Source organism: Ambystoma mexicanum, chromosome 2p (genome assembly GCF_040938575.1).
Source record: "Ambystoma mexicanum isolate Mex_15411 chromosome 2p, UKY_AmexF1_1, whole genome shotgun sequence".
NCBI classification, from domain to species: Eukaryota; Metazoa; Chordata; class Amphibia; order Caudata; family Ambystomatidae; genus Ambystoma; species Ambystoma mexicanum.
Genome location: NC_090923.1, coordinates 316,680,951 through 316,706,626, shown reverse-complemented (window position 1 = coordinate 316,706,626; position 25,676 = coordinate 316,680,951). Strand labels below are relative to the sequence as shown.

At 49.1% G+C, this 25,676-nt stretch overlaps 1 protein-coding gene across 3 annotated transcripts in view; it reads left to right on the top strand.

The window, feature by feature from the left end:
• The window catches only part of ACTR8 (actin related protein 8), a 520,692-nt gene that overhangs the window by 207,806 nt on the left and 287,210 nt on the right, over nt 1–25,676 (top strand). For all 3 annotated transcript variants that reach the window (XM_069643635.1, XM_069643636.1, XM_069643634.1), the window contains one exon: nt 11,059–11,191. In XM_069643635.1, the coding sequence (XP_069499736.1) occupies nt 11,059–11,191 (133 nt within the window). The remainder of the gene's footprint in view (nt 1–11,058; nt 11,192–25,676) is intronic.

Genomic DNA, 25,676 nt, shown 5'->3' with positions numbered 1-25,676 from the left:
GATGCCGAATGGCCTCTGGATCGAACATGTCTGTTGTATCGTCGATACTGTGGGGGCCTTCAACATCTTTATCGATGTAATCTTCCTCCTCACCCACTTCGTCGGATGAATAGCCCTCGTCTTCGTCCCCTAGATTGTACACCCCTGGGGCAGGGGGTCTGTCCTGACTTTCTTTTTTCTTTGCCAGGAAGGCTTCTTTAAGCCTGGCGACAGGGTGGCCTTCCAATTGGGGAACAGTGTTAACCCTTTCACCGATACCCGGGGGGGGGGGGTCAAAGAGTGCTTGCTCTTGCGGGCTACTTTACACCCCTTCTTTTCAACCCCTTTCTGGCGGTGTCCTGCCGACGTTCCTTCCTCAGGGATGCCAGCTCGCTCACAACACTCTTCTTAAACGCGATGTGCGGGAAACTCGCTGCGCTCGCGCTGCTCTAATGATACGGGCCATGGTAAGAACACGCGCTCGCTCTGAGGCGACTACAAAATCATTATAAATGCGTTTCGTTTTCCTGCGCGAGCCATTGAAAATTAGCAATAAGCAATACTAAGTGTATTACAACAAATATCCAAGCAATTAATACCCATATACTATTAATCTAGAGTTCATCTATCTCTCCTACAGAAGAAACAATAAATCATGTCACTTATATTTTGGCAGCAGAAAGAAAGAGGAAAGGACCTGGTCAGAGGGGTTCTTATGGAGAGGGCTGCCCTCGGATAGGGGCAGAGGGGAAAGGTCAGGACTACCTCAGACCTACGATTCATTAGGCTTGTAGTTCCCTGATGCAGATTGATCGAATAAGACTATGGACTAGAGGACCTTTAAACTTCTTCATTTTGTTTTCTAAACTTTGTTTCTAAAAAACAGAAGTGTTCAGTATTAAAGTTGAAAGTTTTAAAGTGCTGACATGGCAGTAAATAAAGAACGAAATAGCATAATGCGAGCCTCCTGTCTTGTCATAGAATGCTCACTGTATAAGAACAGAACACATAACAAAAATTGGTACAAAGATAGAATAAGTGATACATTAATACCCCACATTAACCAAGACCAAAAAAGATCAATAGAGAAATCCTTTTCCCTTGGAGCATTTTGTTTAAAACATCTTTCTCTATTTTACCGAAAATACGGACAAGCAGTAACCCAATGTTTAAGGGTTTCCTGGTTGTTCGTACTTTCACAAAACCTACAGATACAAATGCCTCTGTCCCATCTCGAAGAGGTGCTTCCCTACCTAAAATCAAAACTAAGGGTCTGTCAATATCAGACTGTCCAAAGCAAAGGTGTCCTGTGTATAAAGTACTATTATGGCCCTCAGATTCTAAATTACAACGCTAAGGTGAAAAAGGCAAAATGTCTTTGGCTTTTAGTAGTGTACAAATGTTCATAAAGGAAATGCGTAACTCCAAAAAAAAAGTTCCTTGTTCGAGACGGTGGTTCCCTTACCCTGGATTTCTCTTAACTCCGGTTTATCTTCAAGAATATAATTTCCTTAAGTTTTTCTTGATCAACAACACAACCTTTAGTTTGTCAATTTGCTCATTTAGGAGAGCATTGAGGTGCTCACTAATGCTGTTTGCGTGATAAACTGACGAGAAAGTATGCTTTATGCCCAACAGGATAGTTATGTGCTCAAACACCATATTTACAAAATGTGGTCCGTTGTCGGAGCGGAGAACTTTGCACATTCTCCACCTTGGAAATACCTCACGCAAAAGGAACTTCGCAGCACATGTGGCATCTGGATATGTGCAGGTACCTGCTTCGATCCATCAGAAAAAGACATACGTCAACTAGCATGTACCTGTAGCCAGTACAAATTTGGAGGATATCCACATAGTCGATATGCAAATGCTGAAATGGCCCTCAGGGAGGGTTACAAGGAGTGCCCCCCTTTCTACTTCGGTTGGGGGGCACCCCCCCTTTCATTCAGTAAAATATCCATGGTGGCTAGTGGCCCCCTTCCCCCACCCCCTTTTCCCATCATTTCATTTTTTTTATTTTTTTTTACATTCCCTGGGTTCACATGCATGTGCCCCCATGCTTTGGGGGCCGGGAGGGGGAGAGGGCTGTTTACTTGAAGCAGCCCCCCCCCAACTCACAAACAGATCCATGGTGGTCTAGTGGGTTGCTGGTCACGGATCGAGCGCTCTGCGCCGATCCGTGACCAGCAATGCCTCATATATGTGGTGTCCTTGGAAAGGGGAGAACCTCCCCTTTCCAAGGACACTACTTTTTGTCATATCCCTGGTGGTCTAGTGGGCCCCAGGGCCCCAAACCCCTTCCCTCGATTTATTTTTCATTTTTTTTTTTTTATTTTTCCTTTTCACCCCTGGGGGCAGTGATCATCTGCCCCCAGGGGTCTCTGACGCTGTGGCCCCATGCTTTAAGGCCACAGGGGAAAAGGGGGCCTCTTACCTTGTAAGCAGCCCCCCTCCCCCCGCATCACAAACGGATCTGTATTGATCCGGTGACATTGCTGCCCATGGATCTCCCCTTTCCAACGATACTCGCCTCGATCTCCGGCCTGAAATACAGCGGGAGATCGACGCAGAGAAAAAAGGGCTCTTTCTTTCTTTCACTGCAGCAGCCAAAAATGGCTGCTGCAGTGATTTTACTTTGTTTCACACCGACGTGAAACTAAAGGTAATTCAGCCCCCTGTCAGTGCCCTGGGGTTGGATTACAGTTTTGCTCGATCCCTGCGTTGCAGGAATCGAGGAAAGCAGAGTGCCAAAACCGACGAGCCGGCTCGTCGGTGGCAACCTGGAGCGGTTTCCACTGACAAGCCGGCTCGTCGGTGGCACTTACAGGGTTAAACTGTTTATTTGGTTTACCAAGAGAACAACATAAAAAGAAAACAAACACTTGATGGCATTTATCCGAGAGACACATCAGCATTATCGGTAAAGAGAGGCGATGCAGGCCTAACATGTAACATTGCTTTCGCGAAACAGGTAGGAAACTGCAGTTCTGGTTACATCTCATAGCTGCCATTTATAGGGAGGGGGCAGGGGGGTAGTGATGGGGAGAGCAGGGGGGGAGAAGGAAGTAAGGCAGAGGTGTATCTCAGGAAGCATCTAGCCATTTCCCCCATATCTTTTCAAATTTTCGGGGGCAGCCTCGCGCATTATAGATGCAGCGTTCCAGGGATGCGCACCTACTCAGTTCATTAGTCCAGCAGTTCAGACATACCAGGTCCGCCGAGCCCCAACCTGCAGCAATGAGCCTTTTCCCCGCACCCAGTGCCACTGCCGTGAATGCTTTTTCATGCTTGGTAAGGTCAACCTCCCCCCAGATTCCCAGGAGTGCCATCTTGGGGTCTTTGGGGATTGGTGTTCCCAGTACAGTGGAGTTCGTGTCCATGCACTTATCCCTGAGGACTTCCAACACCGGACAGTCCCAGATCATATGAAAGAAGGTGGTTGTATCTCGTTTGCATCGAGTACATGTCGCATCTCCAATGTCGCACCACCTGGCCATGACGGTACGTGAGTAGTATGAACAGTGGAGTAATCTGAGCTGCATCAATCTGAGTTTGGCCTTGATGCCTATCTCCCGAGGGGACATTAGTGCGTCGGTCCAGTCTTCAGGGTCCAGAGCCCCCAGGTCTTTCCCACCTTTCTTTCAGCTTGCTTATTCTTTGGCGCCAAAAGAGTTGAGGGCCAGGTAAGTGTGGAGGTGACCTTGGAGGGGAAGCGTTGCGGGAGAACATTAGTTTCTATAGGAGAGCAAGGGGGTATGATGGTAGTGTCTGGGAACTGGGTGCGTATCGGAACCGGTCCATGGGTGTCAAACCATGTTTGTCTTGTAGAGTGTCAAAGCTTAGTAGGCGGCCCTCTTGAATCACATGTGCTAGCGTAGTTATCCCTTTACTTCCCCCAATTCACGAACCATCTCATTTTCCGTATTTCTGGAAGATATGCGTTGTGCCATATGAGTTGAGCGAGTGTTTGTATCGCTTTCCAGCCAACAAGCTTATGTGTGTTTCTCCAGGCGTGCCGTATGTATCGTATCATTCTTGGTATTCTCGGGAATTGATTGTTGGTGGCGTATAGGACCTGTAGGGGCGGGACTGAGAGCATTGTCTCTATTTCAATGCGGACGTGTGGTAAAGTGGGATCTGCATGTAGCCAGTCATTCACCACCCCGATCTGTGTTGCTAAATAGTATGTGCGTATGCAAGGTAGTCTGATGCCACCCTCCCATACTGATCGCTGTAGTGTGTTGGGGGCGATTCTAGGTTGCTTCTCTCCCCAGAGCAGCGTGCAAAGGTTCCTGTCGATGAGTGAAAAGGTTTAGTGGGGGATAAGAAGCGTGGCGTTTTGGAGGGCGTATAATAGTCTGGGTAATGTCATCATTTTAAACGGGGAAGCCCTACCCATTAGCGACAGGGGGAGCGATTGCCAGTGGGTTATGTCCTAATTGAACCCATCTAGTATCGGTTGTAGGTTGAGTTGGAGAAACCCGCCCAGGGTTGGCCAATGCGTATACCAAGGTATTTAAACTCCCGGATGCAAACGTGGTAAGGGCAGGGCTCGGGAATTGCGTCTTCGCCGCGTTGGATCGGGAAGTAAATGATTTTGGAGACGTTTACTTTTAGGCCGCCGAAGGCTTGATATTCTTTCAGTATGGAGGATACAATCGGACATGAAGTGGCCGGGTTGCTAAGATATATAAGGAGATCATCTGCATAGAGCGAGAGCCGGTCCTCCCCTCCGCCTGGCCAGGCGAATCCGGACCAGTTTTTGTTTGATCGTAGTTCAATTGCGAGTGGCTCAATGGCGAGCAGGAATAGGAGTGGGGAGAGGGGGGGGCAACCCTGTCTGGTGCCGCGGGCTAGGGGGAATGATCTGGAGGATTTGCCGTTCACTCTCACAGTGGCCTCTGGAGATGCATAAAGGAGTCTGACCCAAAGTTCATTCAGGCCGTAATTTCCTACAGGGCCATCCAACCCACAGAGTCGAATGCCTTCTCAAAGTCCACTGCCAGAAGAGCTAGTGGATCCGATATTTCTGGGGCTCTATCGAGGGTGAGTTGGATCCTTCGTAGATTCATATGGATAGATTTGTTGGGCATAAAGCCGCACTGATCAGGGTGGATGATCATCTCATCACCACGAGCAGTCGGTTAGCAAGTGCCCTGGCAAGAATTTTGGCTTCCCCATTTATCAGCGAAATAGGGCGGTAGGAAGCACACTCTTCCGGAGGCTTTCCGGTTTTGTGTATGACCACAATACTTGCCCTCCTGAGGTCCGGAGGGAGAGCACCCAATTCTTTACTGCAAAGAAACAAGTGATGCATATGTCCCGTTAGTGTTCCGCCTAGGTGCTTCCAGGTCTCTGTTGGGAGCCCATTGGGGTCCAGGGATTTTCCCGGTTGGAGCTGAGCTAGCGCCTCTTGGACTTCGTTTTCAGTAATTTCAGTGTCTAGGAGCGTTGTTTGTTGAGCGGACAGTTTTGGGATCTCAATTGGTCTAGGAAGCTGGAAGGTGTCGATGTGGGATTCCCGGTTGGTGGAGTGTAGAGTGTTTCGTAATAGGCGGCAAATGTTTCGGTTATGTCCGAATCTGGAGTGAGCAGCTCCCCCTTCAGGGATCGAATGGCTCGGACATGTCCTTTAGTTTGCTCACGTCGTTCCAACCAAGCAAGGTTTTTTTTCGACTTATTTCCTTTCTCATATGTTTGACTCCGGACTAGCCAGTGAGCCGTCTGTGCGTTGTCCTGGGCTATATCGCTGAGGGTCTTCTTGCGCGGTTACTAGGGCTTCCTTTGCGTCTTGAGTGTCGTGTGTAAGGAGGTGTCTCTCGCACTCCAGTACTTTCTTTTCGGCATCCGCAATCTGTTGGGCATGTCACTTTCAATAGGCCAGTACCGCCGAGATGGCTTCCCCGCGGAGGACAGTTTTGTATGCTTCCCATAACCCAATCGGACATTCTACCGCTCCTTCATTTAGTTCAAAATATTCTGCGGTCTTTTTCTCAAGCTCTTCAGCAATTTCAATTTCTGGGAGCCGCAAGTGATATGCGTTCTGTCGCCAGGCGATGTTTTGGCGCTGATGAGCTTTTTTCATGGTTACAAGGAGCGGGGAGTGATCCGAGATACCTCTTGCTAGGAACTCCGCAGATAGAAGCCTGTGGGATGTGTTGCAGGGGATAAAGGTATAGTCTATCCTGGAGAAAGTTTTTTATGCGCACTGGAGAAAAAGGAGAATCCGGCCTCGCCCTCGTGTAGTGAGCGCCAGGTGTCCGCCAGTCCCATTGTTTCAGCATAAGTGTAGAGGGAAGACTGAGGCGATCGAGTTCCTGCTCTTTTGTGAGACCTGTCAACCATGACGTCCATAACTTTGTTGAAGTCCCCCCCCCCCCTATAGCCCATAGGTTGGCGTCCTCCTCCAGGAGTATGTTTTACAGTTCACCCAGCAGTTCCTTCGTCTAGTGGGAGGGTCATAGACCGCAACAAGACCCCACTTTTCACTCCAGATGACCGCCAGCAATATCACTAACCGGCCCCTGGGGTCAGTCCATATTTTCTTCACCTGTAGGGGGACTCGTTTGTGGATTAGTATCATTGTGCCCCTGGCTCCTTTTGTGAATCCGGCGTGGTAAGTGTGCGAGTAATTGGATCTTTTAAAGAAACAGTTTCCGGATCCAATCAGGTGCGTTTCTGTAAGGAGTGTTATGTCCGGTGAGTATCTATCAAGATATTGAAGCACCAGTCTTCGTTTCATGCTGGAGCCCAGCCCATTGACATTCCAGGTCAGTAAGGATAACTTATCCGCGTTTGTTTCAGCTGCATGGGTTCCTGTGCATGACTTCGCGAAGGATCTGCTGTGCGGTTGGCCGTCGGGGTTGTGTAAGATATTCTGGTGAATTTATGCCGAGGCGGCCCCTGTCCGGGTTTCTCCATGCCACTGGAGGTGTAATCTAGCCTTGGGATACCCGGGTGCAGCTTTCGGAGGGGCCCTTCCCAGGGATGCCATATGATAGTGTACGCTGTGCTTGGGAGTTACAGGTCCTGTGGGTCCGACATGGAGGCAGTTTGTGTTTCCTGCATCTGTGGCAATGAGCATCTTGCCGCCTTATGCTGTGTTTCGGGTTGCCAAAACCCATCAAACTCCCCCCGACCCTGTACTCCACCCCCACCCTCCAACCCTCCAACTGGGAGCACCTGTCGCCCAAACATTAAACGTATATTTTTTAACTGTAGAACTTCTGCGGAGTCACCCGGACTGTGGACGAGACTGCGCTGCCTGAGGGACGGCGGCCGCCAGGGTAGAGTTTCCGTTCTCTGCGATGTTTTGGGCGGGGCGTTGTGGCGACTGTTTCCGGGACCATCGGAGTCAAGGGTGGCGAGCGTTGTCCGGACTTGGCTTTCATGCGAACAAACCTGAGGGCGAGTGCTGGCCCGTTGAGGATCTGCGTTTCAAGCCATTCACATGCTTCGTTGGGGTTATGAAATAGGTGGGTATTGCCCTCGTGCTGGACCTTAAGTACCACAGGGAAGAAGTGAGCATACTTGATTGACAGAGATTTAAGTGTCTTCTTCACAGAGTCAAATGACTGGTGGGCCTTTTGAACCTCCTTAGTGAAGTCCGGGTAGAACCCCACTCTGTATCCGATGGCCGTGCCATCTGTACGATAGCGTCTCGGTAACGATAATTCAAGAGGCGTGCGATTATTGTTCTGGGCGAGGCTCCCAGGGTGGGCTGCCCAGAGGGCACCCTGTGCACTCTTTCGACGGAGAAGAACTTCGACAGTTTTTTGGGGGCGAAGATGTGAGTCAACCAGTCCTTTAAAAAGAGTTCAACACCGGGGCCCTCCTCCCTTTCCGGGATCCCGAGTATCCCGAGGTTATTGCGATGCGCCCTTCCTTCGCTGTCTTCGGCGCGATATTCAAGTTGGTTGACTTTCTGGGAGATTACAGCTAATTGTTCCAGTTGACTAACATTGTCTTCTGGTTCCGATACTCTTTGTTCCGCTTCGCCGACTAGACGATAAATTGAGAAGATCTTGTCGCAGGAGGGACACTACCATTGAGATCCCACCAATTTTGAGTTCCAGCAAAGTTCTCGAGTCCCCAATTGCTTTCATTAAGTTGCTCAGGGAAAGCTGGGGGTCCTGTGCCTCTTTACTGGTTTCGTCTTCCTCCGGGGTCTGCATCTCTGGGCTGGTAGGGGTCCCCTACTGTGTAGCGATCCATTTTACTTTGCAGGTTCTGCCTCCTAGCCTTGTCCTTGCCCATGGTGGAGTTGGTGATCTTCCTGAGGTGTTGAGTTCGGGTGGATTGTGTGGACGTCTCAAGAGGCGGTTATCGTGAAGACCGAGTTAGGGTGGGTTTATCTTGCGTCCATCCTTTTCGATTCCAATCTTTGTTCTGGTGCGCCAGCAGCGTTACTTCTAGCAATGTTCCTTTGTAAGCAGTGTGTAGGGGGGAGCAGCCTCCAGTGTTGGCCGCCGGTGTCCCATTGTGCATTGTGCATGCTATCTTGTAGGCAGTACCTCCCTTGAGACTGTTGTTCGAGAGGTACTTATTTTCCAGGCTCCCTGACTTGAGTTAGTCCGGAAGAGTTTGTAGTTTACCCCACCGTGCGGTTTCGCCCGGAGTTTTCTCCCCCCCCCCGTGGAGTGTTTGTCCAGCACTTTATGCTGAAGGACGATGCCTAAGATCTGCAGGGCTGCGATTAGTGCATCGGGGATCTCCGTCCCCCCAACAGCCACGTCTCACAGGTGGTGGTTCGTTGCCTGCTCTCAGGGCTCCTGGTCAATCATGCAGTGTGTGTGGGGGGGGAGTTGCAGGCACCGTCCCAGGCTCGGGGTGCTTAAAGTGTTGGGGGAAGGGAGCACTCCTAGTCCCCACCGCCCCGCTCCTCACAAGCGTATCTTTTAGAGGGGGTGCGCCACCTCCACTGTATGGCGTGCACTTCGCTGTTGGGGGAGTGCGGCACTGCGTTCTCTTTTCCGTGCCGCATCTCAACCCCAGATGCTGCAGTCTCGCTGATGGGGGGGCATGTTCCACCCCTCAGTGTATGTCTCGTCCTTTTTTGGTTGCTGGATCAGGCAGCACGGGGCGGGTACTTCGTGCTGCGGTTGTCTGGCCTCTGTATGGACCGGCCGATTCTTCCTAGTGCCCCAGGCACGCAATCTGCCGCGGCGGAAGCTAGATGCTGAAAAAAGAAATGGCGAAAAAAGAAAAGGAGCCACCATGTTAAAACACAGGCGACCCTTTTGAGCATAACCAAGACTGCAAATGCAGTAGAAAATAGCACAAAAGTTGGTGGAATACGTCCAATACCACCAGCCATAACTTAAGGGTTGTCACTGTGACAAAAAGTCACAGGAGCAGAGAGAACAGGGATACTAGAAATCCCATTAGCAGACCACATAAGATGGTGTGTGCTAATCTCTCGTAAATTAACCTTTTATGAAGGATACAAAATATCCCTCTTTCCTTAAGAACAGTAGTTCTTAGGGAAAATGGAATATAAAAAGGCACACCCAAAGGGTTCTCAGAAACACTGCACATAGGGTGCTGTGTGCTGCAAAAGTGTAACACAGAGGCCTTTAAGAGATATGGAGGAACGCAAGACTCCATAGTATAAGGTAAAACAAAAAGAACAGAGTTCCCAAATTCAGAGCAAATAAGAATGATTCAGGGGGGAAAAGGTTCCCTCATTCCGGAGAAACAGAAAAAGGTCTAGAAGTCCAGCAAATATTTGGGGCACTAGGAGAGGGCATTAATCCTAAAACTGATACATCTCCCTAACACTTTAAACCCTATGTATTTCTTTGTACTGACCTAGAGCCCTCTCTCCCTCCTAAGAGGAGCCTGTCTGCTCTGTCCATGCTACCCCATATCCCTGGTGATACAGACTTATACTGAGTTGGAGATTATGTATTGCGTAAGTTGTATGGTTTGATGAAGCCCTTAGTTGGACTTTAGAAAAAGAAAAACTGTCCTAGCATTTCCATTTTGGATAAGATGGCTGCCCATTTCTGTTGTCTTTCTATGTTAGTGAACTACATTCACATGTCATTCATACTACATTCAGCTCATACATTGTTGGTATTCTTCATGTCTTATGGATGCTGTGTTGATATTCTTAATGTAAAATGCATATGTTACACAGTGTTCGCGTTCTTTATGTTGAGTGCACATTTGCTTTGGGTCCAATGCATGCACATGTATTGTCCCGATGTTAGTTTGGTTACTCTTGCCATCTTCAGCTTTGATTGTGTCCATCTCCTGCTGTACCTGGCTGGGATAAGTTCAGTACGGTTGTCTTAGTGAGTAATGTTTCTCACATTTATGACATTGAGCCTGGGAGGGGCAGAAGCTATGCATGATGTATTAATCTGCCTCCCAACTCAATTGCTTATCAGTGCTGTAATGGAAATCCTAACCTTGTAGTTCTCCAGCTCTCTCATGACATAAGCCAACCTCACACAGTAAGTCTGGTTACTTCATCTACATCATTAATTTCGACTGTCCAAAATGCCTATTAAATTTGCCATTCACACTAATAAGGATCTGAGATTTAAATAATTGCAAATATTTTTACATAGGGCACACATTGATCTGATATTTTGGTAAATACATTTTTTCTGAAGTTTTTCCATTTGGTGAGCATTCCCTGGTATCCAATGCTTTTCCTGTAAATCTTTTAAATACAACTGGCAAATGTAAACATTCATCGGGATTACTTTTCTCACTTACTAATCGTACTATTTGTCTCACTCATTCATGAAGTAAAAGGAGCACCTTATTGTGTGTTTGGTGCTGTGTGAACGTCATTGCAACTCATTCTATCAGTTCCTGTGGTTGATGCTCACAGTTTTAACTTTCATCAAAATAAGTTGCCAACAAGAAACCAACAATTTGAATACAGATAATGAAAACCAAATATCAAATTCTAGAACATCTGTGATTTATAAGTACAATGCTTCATTTTACATATACTTTTTGCACCACATTTGTCACACATGCCCTGTGAAATGATTATTCTTTATCATAATCAGTCAATCGATCTTGCAGATTTCTTATTTTTCCCTTGTTTGCTGCTAGGCATTGTGGTCCATCAGGAGTCTGTGTGCGCAACCTTTGGAAGTGGCCTCGGAAGTGCATGTGTTGTGGATGTAGGTGACCAGAAGACAAATGTGTGCTGTGTGGAAGACGGCATTTCGCATCGTAATACCAGGTGACTTTCCTTTTTTCTTTTTAGTGCCAGTAAAACAGAACATGGCAGCAAATAAGAAGTGGCTGGGGCACCTACTGGTTCAATTTCCCTGTCACATTGTGCATTTCGTACTATAATCCCAGTAACATTTGTTCTGATGTTTGTTAATCTGCTTAGAATCACATGCTGTGCATAGGTCCGACATCCAGTGGTCACTGCGGAGTATTGCATTTTGTTTTTCGTAGTTGAAAAGGGGACGTCGACAAGGCGTGTCTGTAACACTATCCCTATAGTGACGTGTGTTGTACCCATAATCCCTCACGCGTCGAGGTCCCTCAGATAGTTTTTTTCCGCCCAGCTTCTGGTCGCCTTACACGGAGCTCCTAGAGAGACATTGCAAATACTATCGGACCTCGGTCCTTAATTATACTTATATTGTTAAAGATCCCTCCCCTCGACGTTAGCTGTGAAGCTGTTTCTCCGCCGAGCAAGTTTTCGACGGAGGGGAAGAGACGGAGGAGATCCTTCGGCGCTGCCGAACACGTGGCCTGGCCTCGCCGGCCAACATACAGTAGGGAGAGTGGGGGTTCGAACTTTTATCTTCTCTTTGAGAATGTCTTTCTTTCTCCCCTATCTTTCCCTTGGGGTTGTTATCACCAGTTATTATTGCCTCAGCTATGGAGAGGACACCTTTTAAGTTTTGCCCACGCTGTAGGGGCAAATACACTTGGAAGGGCAAACACAAGCTCTGTAATCTTTGCTTGCCCCTCGATCATAAGGAGGACAGCTGTGCGGCCTGTAAGCTCTTGAAACCAAGAACTCTTAAAGAACGCAAAGTTAAGAGGTGGGCAGACTACGCTATGTCGAAGTCAGTTTCCTCACCCGCCGCCGCTGTTACAGAAAGTGACGAGGCGGGTGATAACTCGACGTCCGTTACGGAAGTCATTAACCCCCAGAAGGAGCGTTCGCGCTCCTCGACGTCCGTCCCCGGCCTCGACGGGCTCTGCTCACGCCCTGCTCATGGGGATGAACACCCCGGAGACAGGGACGCTCACAGACCCCATAGGCCTAAGCACACAACCCACGGCTCTTCTTCGTCGAAGACGAAGGATCCATCAGCGCCAAAGGGGACGCAGGGCACTCCGGCGTCTACCTCAGAGCGTAAGGGTCTCAAGCCCCACCTGCAAACGCAGTCGTGACCAGCGATTGGGCTTTCATCAAACACGGGCGCTACCCCAAAATCATCTGACGTAACTCTCCATAGAGCGGCCGTCGAGGAACAACGCGTAACGCAGGCAACGTCGACACCAGAGTCCTCTACTGACAAACACGTTGTCGAGAGCCTGGCGAGAATTGTTTCCGAAGACACACGTAAGTGCACGACGAAACAAACGTCGAATACCGCACAAAAAGCTACAGAAACGCCGAAAAAGCATAAGAGTAGCCAGGAACTGCCCCTTTCATCTAAGGGCACTTCGGAACTACCGGAGGGCTTTTCAGATGGCGACGGAAACCTTTCTTCGACGTTGTGGGAGCGTTCTAAGCGTTTTGAAGGTGAAAACACTGATTTCCCCCCTCTAGGCTATTCAGGGGTCCCCCATGAGACCCTTGAAAGACTCCATTCTTGTATGGAGAAAATGGAGAGGTTTTTGGGAAACCAAAACCCACCCACACCCAAAAGACTAAGAAAATGGCCCCAGGATGACCCTAGGGTAAAAATTCCTAGGCTGTTCCCCCTTCTACAGACGTATATGACCTCACTGAAGAGGAGCAATACCTCTAGCAAGATGATGAATGTTAGGGTGGAGAGGAAGAACATGAGGAAGAGGGGTTTGAAGAAGATCCTTACACTAGTGCAGGAGCTTTCGAAGAAGATGCAGCTACCTCGCAGCCTTCGCAATCCCCATGCACTCAGACCCTTATGTCTTTCACCCTTCTCCTCCCAAGGATTCACCTATTGGAAACACCTCTCCCATAGATGACCAACCTTCACTTAATGCACTATTGCGCAAGGCATCAGCGCATTTTGAAATAGACACAGGGGAGACTTTTCCTGACATAGACTTTGTAGAGAAAGTTATTAAAGAAAAAGCCCCTGTTAGTCTATTCCGCTCCTGGCTTCTATAAAGAGAAGAATAACTACTTCCCTTTCCAATCCTGCCTTAGTCAGAGGGGTCAACCCTCGGATAGAAAAGCTCTTCAGCCCTTCGCCCTCTGACCCGTTGTACATCAGAGGCCATTGTATTCCGGACTCCCTCGTAGTTACTAATACAAGGAAAAGAGCAGGGGTACCACTATCCACTAGTGAGGCACCACCTGACAAAGAGGGCAAAAAGCTCTACGCACTTAGGAAGAGAATCACGACAAGGGAACTCTTGTAAACCAGGGCATCGTAAAGAACTCCTTAGATGCCGCAGAGACGGCTGGCCCTTCCCTGGTTCAGGGAACACTTCTCAAACGCCATGTCTGGCTGCGCAATTCGGGATTTAAGCTGTAAACCCAGGCTTCCCTGATAAATAAGCCCATAGAAGAAACACATCTGTTTGGGAAAGCAGTTGATGAGGCCCTAGAACATGCGAAGAAAGAGTTTGATACCATCAAAACTCTTGACCAAATTTCTAGGCCCCCTAACTAATAATGGCAATAGATGCTCCTTTCGTGGCCAACGCAGCAGCAAAACCAACAGCAATTTTACTCTGCTACCAACTGGCCCTCTAACCAGGGTAACAACACCCAGTTCAGCCAAAGAGGCCAACGCTGTGGCAGGGGAAGAGGTTGTGGCTCCAGCCCCAAAGGTTCCACGCCCAATACCAACAAATGACCCAAAGATTCGGGTCCCCCCCCCATGCATCACCGGTCGGGGGCCGGCTAACATCGTTCCTTTCAGCATGGGAGGGAATATCGTCAGACCGCTGGGTATTATCCACCATAGCCCACGGATACTGCATCGAATTCAACGGTTCCCCGAAGTACAGACCCCCCCGGAACCGACGCATGACACCGGAACACCTCACCATTATTCTACAAGAAGTAGAAGAGCTACTGAAAAAAGAAGCTATAGAGGCTGTCCCCCTATCTCAGGTAACAGAAGGTATTTATTCAGTGTACTTCCTTGTACCCAAAAAGGACTTAACCATGCGCCCTGTATTAGATCTGCGCCCAGCAAACAAGTTTGTCAAACCCCAAAAGTTTCGTATGGTGACCTTGCAGGAAGTAATCCCACTGTTATCATAGGGGGATTACATGACAACACTGTACATGAAAGATGCATACTTTCATATTTTAATGTTGCCAGCGCACAGAAAATACCTCAGGTTCAAGATAGAGAACAAACACTACCAGTTCAGAGTACTACCCTTTGGGATAGCATCTGCACCAAGGGTATTCACGAAAGTACTGGCAGTGGCAGCGGCCCACCTGCACAGGTTATCCATCCCGGTATACCCTTACCTCGACGACTGGCTCATAACAGGGGATTCTTACGAAACATGCTTCTCCAATACCCAAAAGACTGTAGATCTTTTGTTCCAACTGGGCTTCTCCATCAACGAAAAGTCGTCCAGCTTAGACCCCAGCCAAATCAAACAATTCCTAGGGGCTCTAATTCAAACAAAAGCCTCGTCTTCCCCTCCAATGAGAGGGTCCAAAACATGCTGTTTCAGATCCCCCATTATGTGGCAGGTCGAGAGGTGACGGTACGCAAAGCAATGCGCTTGCTAGGAATGATGGCGTCATGTATAGTTGGTACCTCACGTGCGCCTGCGCATGCGCCCAATGCAAGAGTGGCTCAACAGCCAGTGGTGTCAGGCCAGCGGACAATGGGACGATCTAGTGGTGGTCTCGCAGGCCTTGGTTCTCTCGCTACGGTGGTGGACAAAAGAAAACCTGTTATTAGGGAAAACTTTTGCCACACCCGCAGTGGAAGCCACTCTAACCACAGACGCATCCCTTACAGGATGGGGGGCTCACCTATCCCATCACACTGCTCACGGAGCGTGGACTCCGAGCTTAGCATCCAAGCATATAAACCTGCTGGAACTACTAGCGGTGTTCAAAGCACTGAAAGCCTTTCAGGAACACCTACAAGGAAAGACAGTGATGGTCCTCACAGACAGCACCACAGCCATGTACTACCTCAACAAACAAGGGGGCACTCACTCTCCAGGACTGTCCAAACTGTCCCAGAACATCTGGAAGTGGGCTCTCAAACACATGTTCCTACTATCACAACATGTACCAGGGGAACTCAATCTGCTAGCAGACGAACTCAGCAGAGACTTCCCCCTGCCCGTAGAGTACGAATGGCGGTTACAAGAAGACATCGTCTTCGACGTCTTCACACAGTGGGGTTTCCCAGAAATAGACCTGTTCCCAACTCTGGAAAACTCTCAATGCCAAGATTACGCCTCCAGGTACCCCCGGAACAAGTCCAAGGGGAACGGTCTATCGATTCCATGGTCAGGGAAATTTGTTTACGCTTTTCCCCCGACTCCCCTTCTCAACAAGATAGTGCACATGATGCACCAGGAACAAGTTACCATGATACTGGTGGCCCCTTTGTGGGCCCGACAGCCATGGTTCGCTCACTTGTTGGAGATGTCTCTATCTCCTCCAGTGAAACTGCCCTGCCCGTACAACATGCTGTCACAAGACAGGGGCAGGACACTGCACCCATGCCCTCAGACCATGAACTTAGCAGCCTGGTTCCTGAGGTCATAGAATTTGGACATTTACAACTTCCACAGAGGTGCATGGACATCCTCAGAGAGGCCAGAAAGCCTAACACTCGTCACTGCTATTCTAGCAAATGGAAAAGATTTGTCATCTGGTGTAGAGGGAAGAGTATCAACCCCGTTGACTGCTCTCCCACACAAATTATTCTGTACCTGACCCATTTACTGGACTCGGGTCTAGTATTCAATTCTATTAAAGTACACCTGGCAGCGCTTTCTGCTCATACCACTTCACAACTCAAAGTATCGTGGTGGAAGATCCCAGTAATCAAAGCCTTCATGGAAGGGGTAAAGAGAATACACCCTCCAATAGCAAACCCAGCTCCCGGCTGGGATCTAAATGTGGTACTCACCAGGCTCATGGGGTCACCCTTTGAACCCATGCACAAGGCAACTCTTAAAGATCTCACTCTTAAGACTGCTTTCCTAATAGATATTACCTCCATTAGGAGAGTAAGTGAACTACAGGCCCTTTCGGTTTTAGACCCCTTTGTAACAGTTCACAAGGATAAAGTGGTTCTACGCACACACCCAAGGTTCGCACCGAAATTCATCTCCAAGTTCCATGTCAACCAGTCTATAGAACTACCAACGTTCTTTCAAAATCCTTCAAATCTAGGAGAAAAAAGCCTGCATACACTTGATGTGCGCAGAGCTGCCATGTTTTACATGGAAAGAACTAGTCCACTGAGAAAGACTAATCAGTTCTTTGTCTCGGTGGCAGCAGGAAGAGAAGGAGATGCAGTTTCAAAATCCACTATATCTAGATGGATTGTACAATGCATCACTCTCTGTTACACTCTTGCTAAGAGAGAACTACCCTTCAAGCCAAGAGCACACACTACTCGAGGCACTGGGGCATCCATAGCATTCATTGCAAATGTTCCCCTTGAGTCCATCTGCAAAGCGGCAACCTGGAGTTCTGTACACACCTTTACAAAACACTACTGTCTAGATGCCCACTCTAGATCTGATTCCCAGGTGGGACAAGCAGTATTAAGACAGCTGTTGACCCTGGAGACCGCAAGGGTGAGGTCCATCAAATCCCTTCTCGGCATGATGTCATGCATATACCTCGTCCGGCTGTGCAGGCTGCGGATGCGGCCAGTGCAAGAATACCTCAATGTGGTGCTGACTAGGCTCATGGGGTCCCCCGTTCCTGCCTATGCATTCGGCACCAATGAAATTCTTATTGTGGAAGACCGCGTTTCTTGTGGCCTTCACCTCTGTACGACGAGTGGGAGAGATCCAGGCCCTCTCCTGTAGACCTCCGTACTTGACATTCCACGAAACAAGGGTGGTGCTGCGGACGCACACCTGCTTCATGCCCAAGGTGCTGTCGGACTTTCATCTAAACAAGCCCTTGGTGTTACCTGTTTTCTTCCCGACGCCTTTGTCGCCGGCTGTGAGGACTTTGCACTTGCTGGATGTAGCTAGAGCGCTGAAGTTTTACGTGGAAAGCACAAAGAGTTTTCGGAAGACGTCTCAACTATTTGTGAACTTTGGCCCTGTGACCCAAGGGAATGCCCTCTCCAAGGCTTCCATTTCTAGGTGCTCTCCGGCTGCATCACCCATTGTCACCGGTTGGCAAACCGACCGTTGCCTGGCCGTCCGAGAGCCCATTCGACAAGAGCGATTGCTGCAACTATGGCATTCATGTCTGGTTTGCCCCTGCTGGACATCTGCAGCGCTGCTACGTGGAGGTCGACGCACACCTTCACGAGATTCTACTATGTCGACCGTGATTCCAGGGAGGAGTCCAGAGTCGGCCAAGCAGTGCTGTGCAATCTGTTTGCTCGAAGGTGAGCCTGGTGAGGAGGTAAGAGATGCTTAATGTTGAGCCTTGCCACCTCCCGTGGTTGTGCATGTGTGTACTGCTATGTATTCTTTATGCATGAGCGTGTGAATCCATGCCAGACCCATGCTGGAGAACAAGTTACAGGTAAGTAACTTGTTCCTTCCAAGATACGCCTCAATAATTAAGTGGAAGGGGCCTGGATTGCGTTACTTTGCAAGTCATACCTCGCGCAGAGGGAGCTAGACTGACCTTTCTTTCTAAGGCATGCCTCAAGTGAAAGGTACCGGAGTGGTGTGCCTTTCTAAGGGAGGCCTGAAGTGGAGGGAGCAGGACTAGGATTGCTTGCCAAGGCACGCCAAAGGGGAGTGAACCAGAAGGCCAGCCTCAAGTGTAAGGCCAGCCTCAAGTGGAAGGAGCCTGAATGCCATTACTTTGCAAGTCACGCTTTGAGCAGAGAGGTGCTAGACTGATGTTTCTTTCGAAGGTAGGCCTCAAGTGAAAGGTAAGAGTGGTGTGCTCTGCCAAGGCAGGCCTCAAGTGGAGGGAACTGGACTAGCAATGCTTGTGAAGGCATGCTAAAGTGAAGGGAGTTGAAATGCTGTTGCTTTGTTTTTGAAGGTACACCTCCAGTGCAGGAAGCAGGAATGCCGTTCCTTTGTAAGGCATGCACGGATTGAGAGCCTATGGGTCCCGTTCAAGGAATGATGGGCTTTCCCAGAAATGAGTCGATCTCCCAATACTTTTCCTTTTGTATGATACAAAAGGAAGCAAGGCTGTAAGCAGAGGGCTGGCTTGGAAGGGCATTGGGGACAGTACACCTGAGTATCACTTCTCATTCCTTGTTTCGTACACATTTTCTGTATGGTTGTGCCGTCCTTAAAATCTGGCCACAATTTCTACCTCTGGAAAGGAGGGAGTTTGTACATGGACAATGGTCCGAGATTGTACAACCTGTTTGGTTGGTTTGTGGGGCAGCTGTACGGTATACAACATAAGCATTGTGCGTCTTGTACCACATGCGTGACTTGCTTCAGCCATACTGAACGCAATTGGTCTGCTTTATCTACTCCATCTATTTACTTATTGTAGTCCAGAATGCACTTGGGCTTCTGCACTTGCTGAGCCTGCCTGCGCACATTAACTAGTGAAGTACTTTCATCATGAATAGTACTTAGCATGTGCACATCCCTTCTGTTGCAGAATTTTACTGCCAACAGTTCATCCCGCTGCAATGCCAAACATGCTCCCTTGTCCAGCTTCTTTAACACAAGTTGTCTGGGGAAGCCTTTGCGGTTACTGCGGATTGTACCACATGCCAGTGTGCCCACATTCTACAATTCCTTGAAGAGTGGAATTCCTGTGTAGAAATTGTCCCCATACAAATGGTGACCCTTATGGAGCAATGGTGTGGCAAGATCCCAAACAATCTTCTCACTTATCCCTAAATGGGCTGGGCAGCCTGCAGGGTTTAAGCTAGAGTCTTTTCCAGTGTAGACTCTCATGCTGTAGGCATACCCAGTGGTACTTTCGCTCAACATGTACACCTTGATCCCATATCATGCTCTCTTGCTCGGAAGGTACTGCTTGAACACTAGCCAACCTTTGAACAATACCAATGATTCATCAATGGATATGTTCTGGCTAGGAACATACACCTTTGAAAATCGCTGAGTAAATTGCTTCAGAAATGGCTGAAGTTTAAATAGCCTATCAAAATTTGGGTCCGTTCTGGGTAATGCTGCTCAGTTGTCATTGAAATGCAACATACGTTGCAGTGCTTGAATACCATTTCTACTCATTGTTGCTGGATAAAAAGGGGTTGAAAATACTGCTTTCGAGACCAGTGCTTTGAGAAAGAAGGCTTCAGCGATATTGCCATGAGCAGAATGAGACCCCAAAATTTTCTCATCTCAACATTAGTCATTGGACCCCATGATTGTGCTCTGGAATGGGGTTTGAGAGTGGGACCCTGTGATATCAATAACTGTGCAGCGTACAAATGGGTTTGCTGAACTACATCTGCAATGAACCCATCATCAACAAAAAGGTTGAAAAATAAATCGGCTGAAACCCATCTGTATTCACTGTGCACCCTGATATTCCAGTGAAAGGGGGCACACCAGGCTGAGCCTTTGCTGGAGGCACCCACTGCGACTCATCAGCCATGTCAGGATCTGGCACATTCCTTGCATGTCCCCTCACCCTTGCAGGTACCCTGCATGTGGGAAGTGTCGGAAGAGATGCATATACTCTGTCATCCTGTTGGTCATCAGGTGATCAAGAGGAGGAACTAGCCTCAATAGAAACCTCACTTCCTGAAACATCTTCCTGCGCATCCTCAGAAGCAGTATCTGTTTCAGATTGCACATCCGTCTCTTTGCCTTGCTCCGAGACGGACTCCCATCAGTACAGCGAAAGCCTCCTCACCAGACATTCGACGAGAAGCCATGACTACTGTCGCGATGGAACCTTTCACTGCCCAAAGACTGAAACAATAAGTATCTGTGCTTCTCAAAGTATGGAACCTAGTAGAGTAAGTGGTATTGAATGCCACAGACCAAGAACACACAAGTACGCCAAAATGTCCAGACTCTGCTCACAAACTGTAGCAGTCCTCTGCAATGTGACGTACTCTCAGCACTCTACAAAAAACAGAGTACTGTTTTGCAAACACTCACTTGAAATCCTAAGGACCAGCTCACTGCTTTCTTACAAGTGGGTAGACCGCTAAAACACACCTGCACCTACAACAAAGACAACAATAAATCTACGCAAGATGTCATCTTCAGCTATACATTACAGAAATACAAGTGAGGGGACGAGGATGGAACCCACAGTACCAATTCAGAGACAGCCACCGTGCGTTGCACCCTCCCCTCCTCCATGGGGTGCAGGTGGATGGGAAATGCAGGTGAGAAGCAACCATGTAATGTATTAGTGATTTGGTGAGGTGAAAAGGCAGAGGCGAACTAGACGCAGACAGTGAAGATAAAGTACATGGCAGGCCCTTCCAGACAATTGCTGGCACACTTTCAACAAAACCCCCTGCTCATTCACATAGGGTCCTGTGTTCGAAGGGGGAAGGTCACAAGGACGGAACAACTGCAAGGGCCAGCAAGTGGAATTAGGCTGCTGTAAGTGTTGATGGTTTGCAAAGAAATAGTCAACACAGACATATTGAATACATTGACATTCCATCAATACAACGTACCATTCAATTGCTAGGGAGTCAGAGTCTCACTGTCAACATATTTACTCACCATTTTATTAGCATGCCACACAATGCAATAAGTCCATAAGTTACTGGGCTCCACCCCCAACACAGCGTCTGGGCAAAGTGCATAATGTCTGCAATGAATACATCCATGCCTCTCTTTGAAAGGTGCACTCGGTCTCAGTGAAACATCAGTTCACCTTTGATGAAGCCATGGTGAATTGTCCGAATTCTATCATTGCCCTTCGTCAGTCTTGCCAGCTCACCATTCAGTTTCCTCATCGAGGAGTTGATGGCCTTTTCCTTCCCTGAAGTTCTCCAATCCCTCCTGGGAATCATCTGGGACCAGGCCACCACAGTGTTTGGAAACCTCAGTGATATCCCTTCCAGTTCAGCCATCAATAGCTTGCGTACCCTTTTCCGTCCCATAGAACCCATATAATTTCCTCCCAGTTGTACCACTATAAGGTCAGGAGGGGGGACATCTCCTTTTGCCTGGGCATCGTAGATGGCTCCTCTGAGTTGCTTTGGTCCCCCGACACCAAACCAGTGGACCGAGAGAGTATCCCTCCAAGACCCAGATTTGCGTGACCCACTGAAATGTCCTGAAGCCCTTTGGATGAAAGAGTGGCCGATAATCCAAACAACCCTCATCCTCACTAGGAAATGCAAACATGAAAATCCCCCATGAATATGGCCGGACATACTGTTTATCAATTAGCACAACGATTGCTTCAACACATGGCTCTTGCAAAATCCCAGACACTCACTTCCCCCAATATCGCATGCATTTCACATGTGAGAGAACAGTAGGTCATTACGTAATTGGCACATACTTTTCTGGGAAAGAGGTGAAGGACACATTGTCACCTTGTGCCAATGGCACAGTTTTGCTGGCACAGTTGTAATCAGTGAAAGTTTCTGTTCTGTGGCCCACCGATTCTACTGCACAGTGGTAAGGTGAGTTGCATCCACAGCACCTTGATACTTTGGCAGGGTGACTATTCTGACAGAGGAAATGAACTCCACAGCAAGTGTGCATTGTATGCTCTGTCAATATAGGCACCCTGACAGAATGTGTGCTAATCATCATAAATGGATAAAACTTTGTACAGTTTCATTGTGAGAGCTTTGGCCAAAGCTCCAGGATCACTGGTGAACTTGGGGCCCGTCGACCAATAAGGGAGAGAGGCGCCCACGGTCAGACATATCCACCTCGACCATTCTAGACCTCACTATGGCTTTCCCCTCCAGGAAGGAATGGGGACCCTGCTGGGGCTCCCTGCAACCACTGCTCAACTTGGGGGACGAAAGACCCACATGGGAGACGGGTGCCCAAGGCCAGGGACATCACCCCCGACTGTCGTGGACCTCTGGGTCGCCTACGTTATAGCTTTGCCGCCTGGCAAAGGATGTGGACCCTGCCGGGGCTCACTGGGATGGCTGCTGGACTGGGAGTGGGGGAGGAGGGGGTGGTCAACCAATATGGGAACAGGCACCAAAGGCCAGGGACATCACCCCCAGCCAAACTGAAATTCAAGCTGGCCTGCATTGTGGGTTTTACCTCCAGGGAGGGATGGTCACCATGCCAGGGCTCCCTGGGACCGCGGCTGCACTTGGGGCCAGTCAACCAACAAGGGAGAGAGGCATCCAAGGTCAGACGCATCAACCCTCACCATCCAAGACTTCTGGCCGGCCAGCGCTACAGCTTTCCCCTCCAGGAAGGAATGGGAATCCTGCTGGGGCTCCCTGCGATCACTGCGGACATTGGGGGTACGAAAGACCCACATGGGATACGAACACCCAAGACCAGGGACATCCCCCATTGTCATGGATCTCTGGGTGGCCTGCGTTACAGCTTTTCCCTCTGTGGAGGGATGGGGACCCTGCCGGGGCTCCCTGGGACTGCCGCTGGTTTTTGGGGGGGGGGGGGATTGGTCGACCAGCATGGGAGATGGGCACCAAAGACCGGGGACATCACCCCCCAACCATCCTGAAATTCAGGCTGGCCTGCGTTGCAGGTTTTCCCTCCAGCGAGGGATGGGCACCCTGCCTGGGCTCCCTATAACCACTGCTGAACTTGGGGGACGAAAGACTCACATGGGTGACGGGCGCCCAAGGCCAGCGACATCACCGACTCTCCTGGACCACTGGATAGCCTGCATTACATCTTTGCCCCCTCGGAAAGGATGGGGACCCTGGCAGGGCTCACTGGGACCACTGCTGGACTTGGATGACAAAAATGTTGACCATTCGAATGAAAGAAAAGAGCTCTGTACAATCTGTACTCAGCCCATCAATAACACATCCAAACTTTCAGGCTGCTATCTGCAAACCTTTTCGATTCCTTCAACTAGACACATGACACATCCCAGTCATCTACCACCACGGAAGGGTGAACTGCACACTGATAGGAAATGGGAATAAGACCAATGGGCGTATGGAAACCCCCAACACAAACGAAACATTTTTCAGATGGCATAGTGGCAAAATGCCCTTCCAGGGGAACAGCACTGTTCAGCTTGTCTGGGGGGCAATTTGTGGCCTGCCCCTGCAAATGTATCCCTGGCCACCATAATCGCTCCCCCAAGCAACCACTCTTGCTCACACCACTAACACTCCAGCCCCAGTCCCCAAACACCACACTAACAATCTGCCCCCCTGCGTAATATACATGAAAAAACACAAATTCCATACTTGCATAACCAAGGAGAAGCTTGAACTGTACAAGATCTGTAAATGGATTAAAAACACATATATGTCAGTGTCAGCCCAGCAAAAACCAACCCAATCTGCCATGTTCCCATCTTCAACTTCTGCTACTGAGCACCGGGGGGTAGTCACAACGTTGATTCCTTCAAAACGCCCAATGCCCACATACTATTGTGCTCACTTCCCCTGTCCAAATACTGTGCTCTGGAAGTAAGCACCATACCAATGTGCTGTGCCATTGCTAGGCGCAGATCCAGTGATCCACACCCAGCAATGCACTTGCTTTCCTTGGAAAGCAGCCAGCCCCCTTCCATTCATCATAATCCCTGGTGTGTAGTGCGCCCTACACCCCCAAAACACCAACAGAAAAAAAGTTTTCTTCTTTTTGTTTTGTTTGCCTCTTCGCCATGGGGTAGATGGGCACATTAGTGTGCCAATCTGCCCCCAAGGTGGCCAAGACACACTGCCCCATGCATTGGGAGGCCTGTGCCAAGTTTTCTCTACTGGCCCTTCCATTGTGGTTGGGGGGCGGCTGGCACACCCCTTTTCAATACACAAATGACTGGTGGTTTAGGGTGCACCCCAAAACCTCCTATTTTCATATTTTGTTTGTTTTGCCCGTTCGCCATGGAACAGATGGGCACATTAGTGTGCCAATATGCCCCCAGGGTGCCCAAAACCAACTGATACATCCATTGGCGGGCCAATCCCAGGTTTTCTGGTGGCCCTCTCCCTCCCACCCCAAATGGATGGGGGGCATCTCATGTACCCCTTCCTAGCGGCAGAAATCTGCCCCCAGGGAGGTCTACATGAGGTGCCCCCCGTGCACTTGGGGTGGGGGGAGAGGGCCACCCCCATTTTCTGCCCCCAGGGGGGCCCAACAAACCTGCAGCCCCATGCTTTGGGGGCCGGGGGAGTGCAGATTACATAGTAAGCAACCCCCCTCCCCCCGCATCACAAACCGATTCATGGTGGTCTAGTGGCATTGCTGGGCATGGATCGAGCGCTCTGTGCCCAGCAATGCTTCAGAAAAGGTGTGGCTGTAAAGGGGAGAGTCTCCCCTTTCCAACGACACCTTCATCGATCTCAACGACTCAATAATGCCGGAGATCGAGGGAGAAGGGAACTCGCCTTCTCTTTTCACTGCAACAAAGTGAAGTGCCAAAAAGGATGCGCTATCTCGTCCTTCGCAACACAAATGTAATGTTGTAATGTCATGGACGAGATAGCTCGGCCTTGATATAAAATTTGATATGATTGTTTATTTATATAGCACCTCTACACAATGTGTTTCAAAGCACTTCAAGGCAAGAGAGGGAACAAGGGAAAATACAGTGACATCCTTAGATGCCATGAACAGTAAGGATGTGAAATTAACTATCGTACTCCGCCTGATGACATTTCAGATGGTGCAAGAGCTAAGACATAGATAAGGAAGGGAGGTGGACAGTGGGAAGGAAATAGAAACAGACAGGTGACTACTAGGCTTGATGACATTTCAGATGCTGCTGGAGGGGGGGGGGGGGTACAGACGAGGTTGCTATCATACTAGGTCCAGGGACAATTCTGATCGAGTAAGTGCATGGAAGAAAGTAAGGGGAGGAGGTAAGGAGGGGAAGAGATAGGAAAAGGGAGAAGGGGAGAGGAGGAGGGAACAGAGAGTAAGCAGTTCAAAAGAGTGAAGAAGCAAGAGGAGAGAGTGAATACAATTGTAAAAGTCACTAATAACCCATAATGTTGCAAGCCAGGATGCAAGATGAAGATGAGAAAAGCATGATTTAGGGCCACCATGACCACAAGATGCAAGGGAAGTCCAGCATGAGAGTTGAGAAAGGGTGAATTAATGAAGTTCATAAGTCAAATCCAGCATTGGCCACAAGACGGTGATGGTGAAACCAGAGTCTATCAGGACAGACTCCTGCAGAAGTAGGCTGGAGGAGGGGGGGGAGGGGGACAGGGTAGAAGAATCGAACAAAACGTGCAACACGTGTTCAGACAGTGGGGGGGGGGCACAAGGGAACATCACGGGGGGGCCAGAGGGGGTGGGGA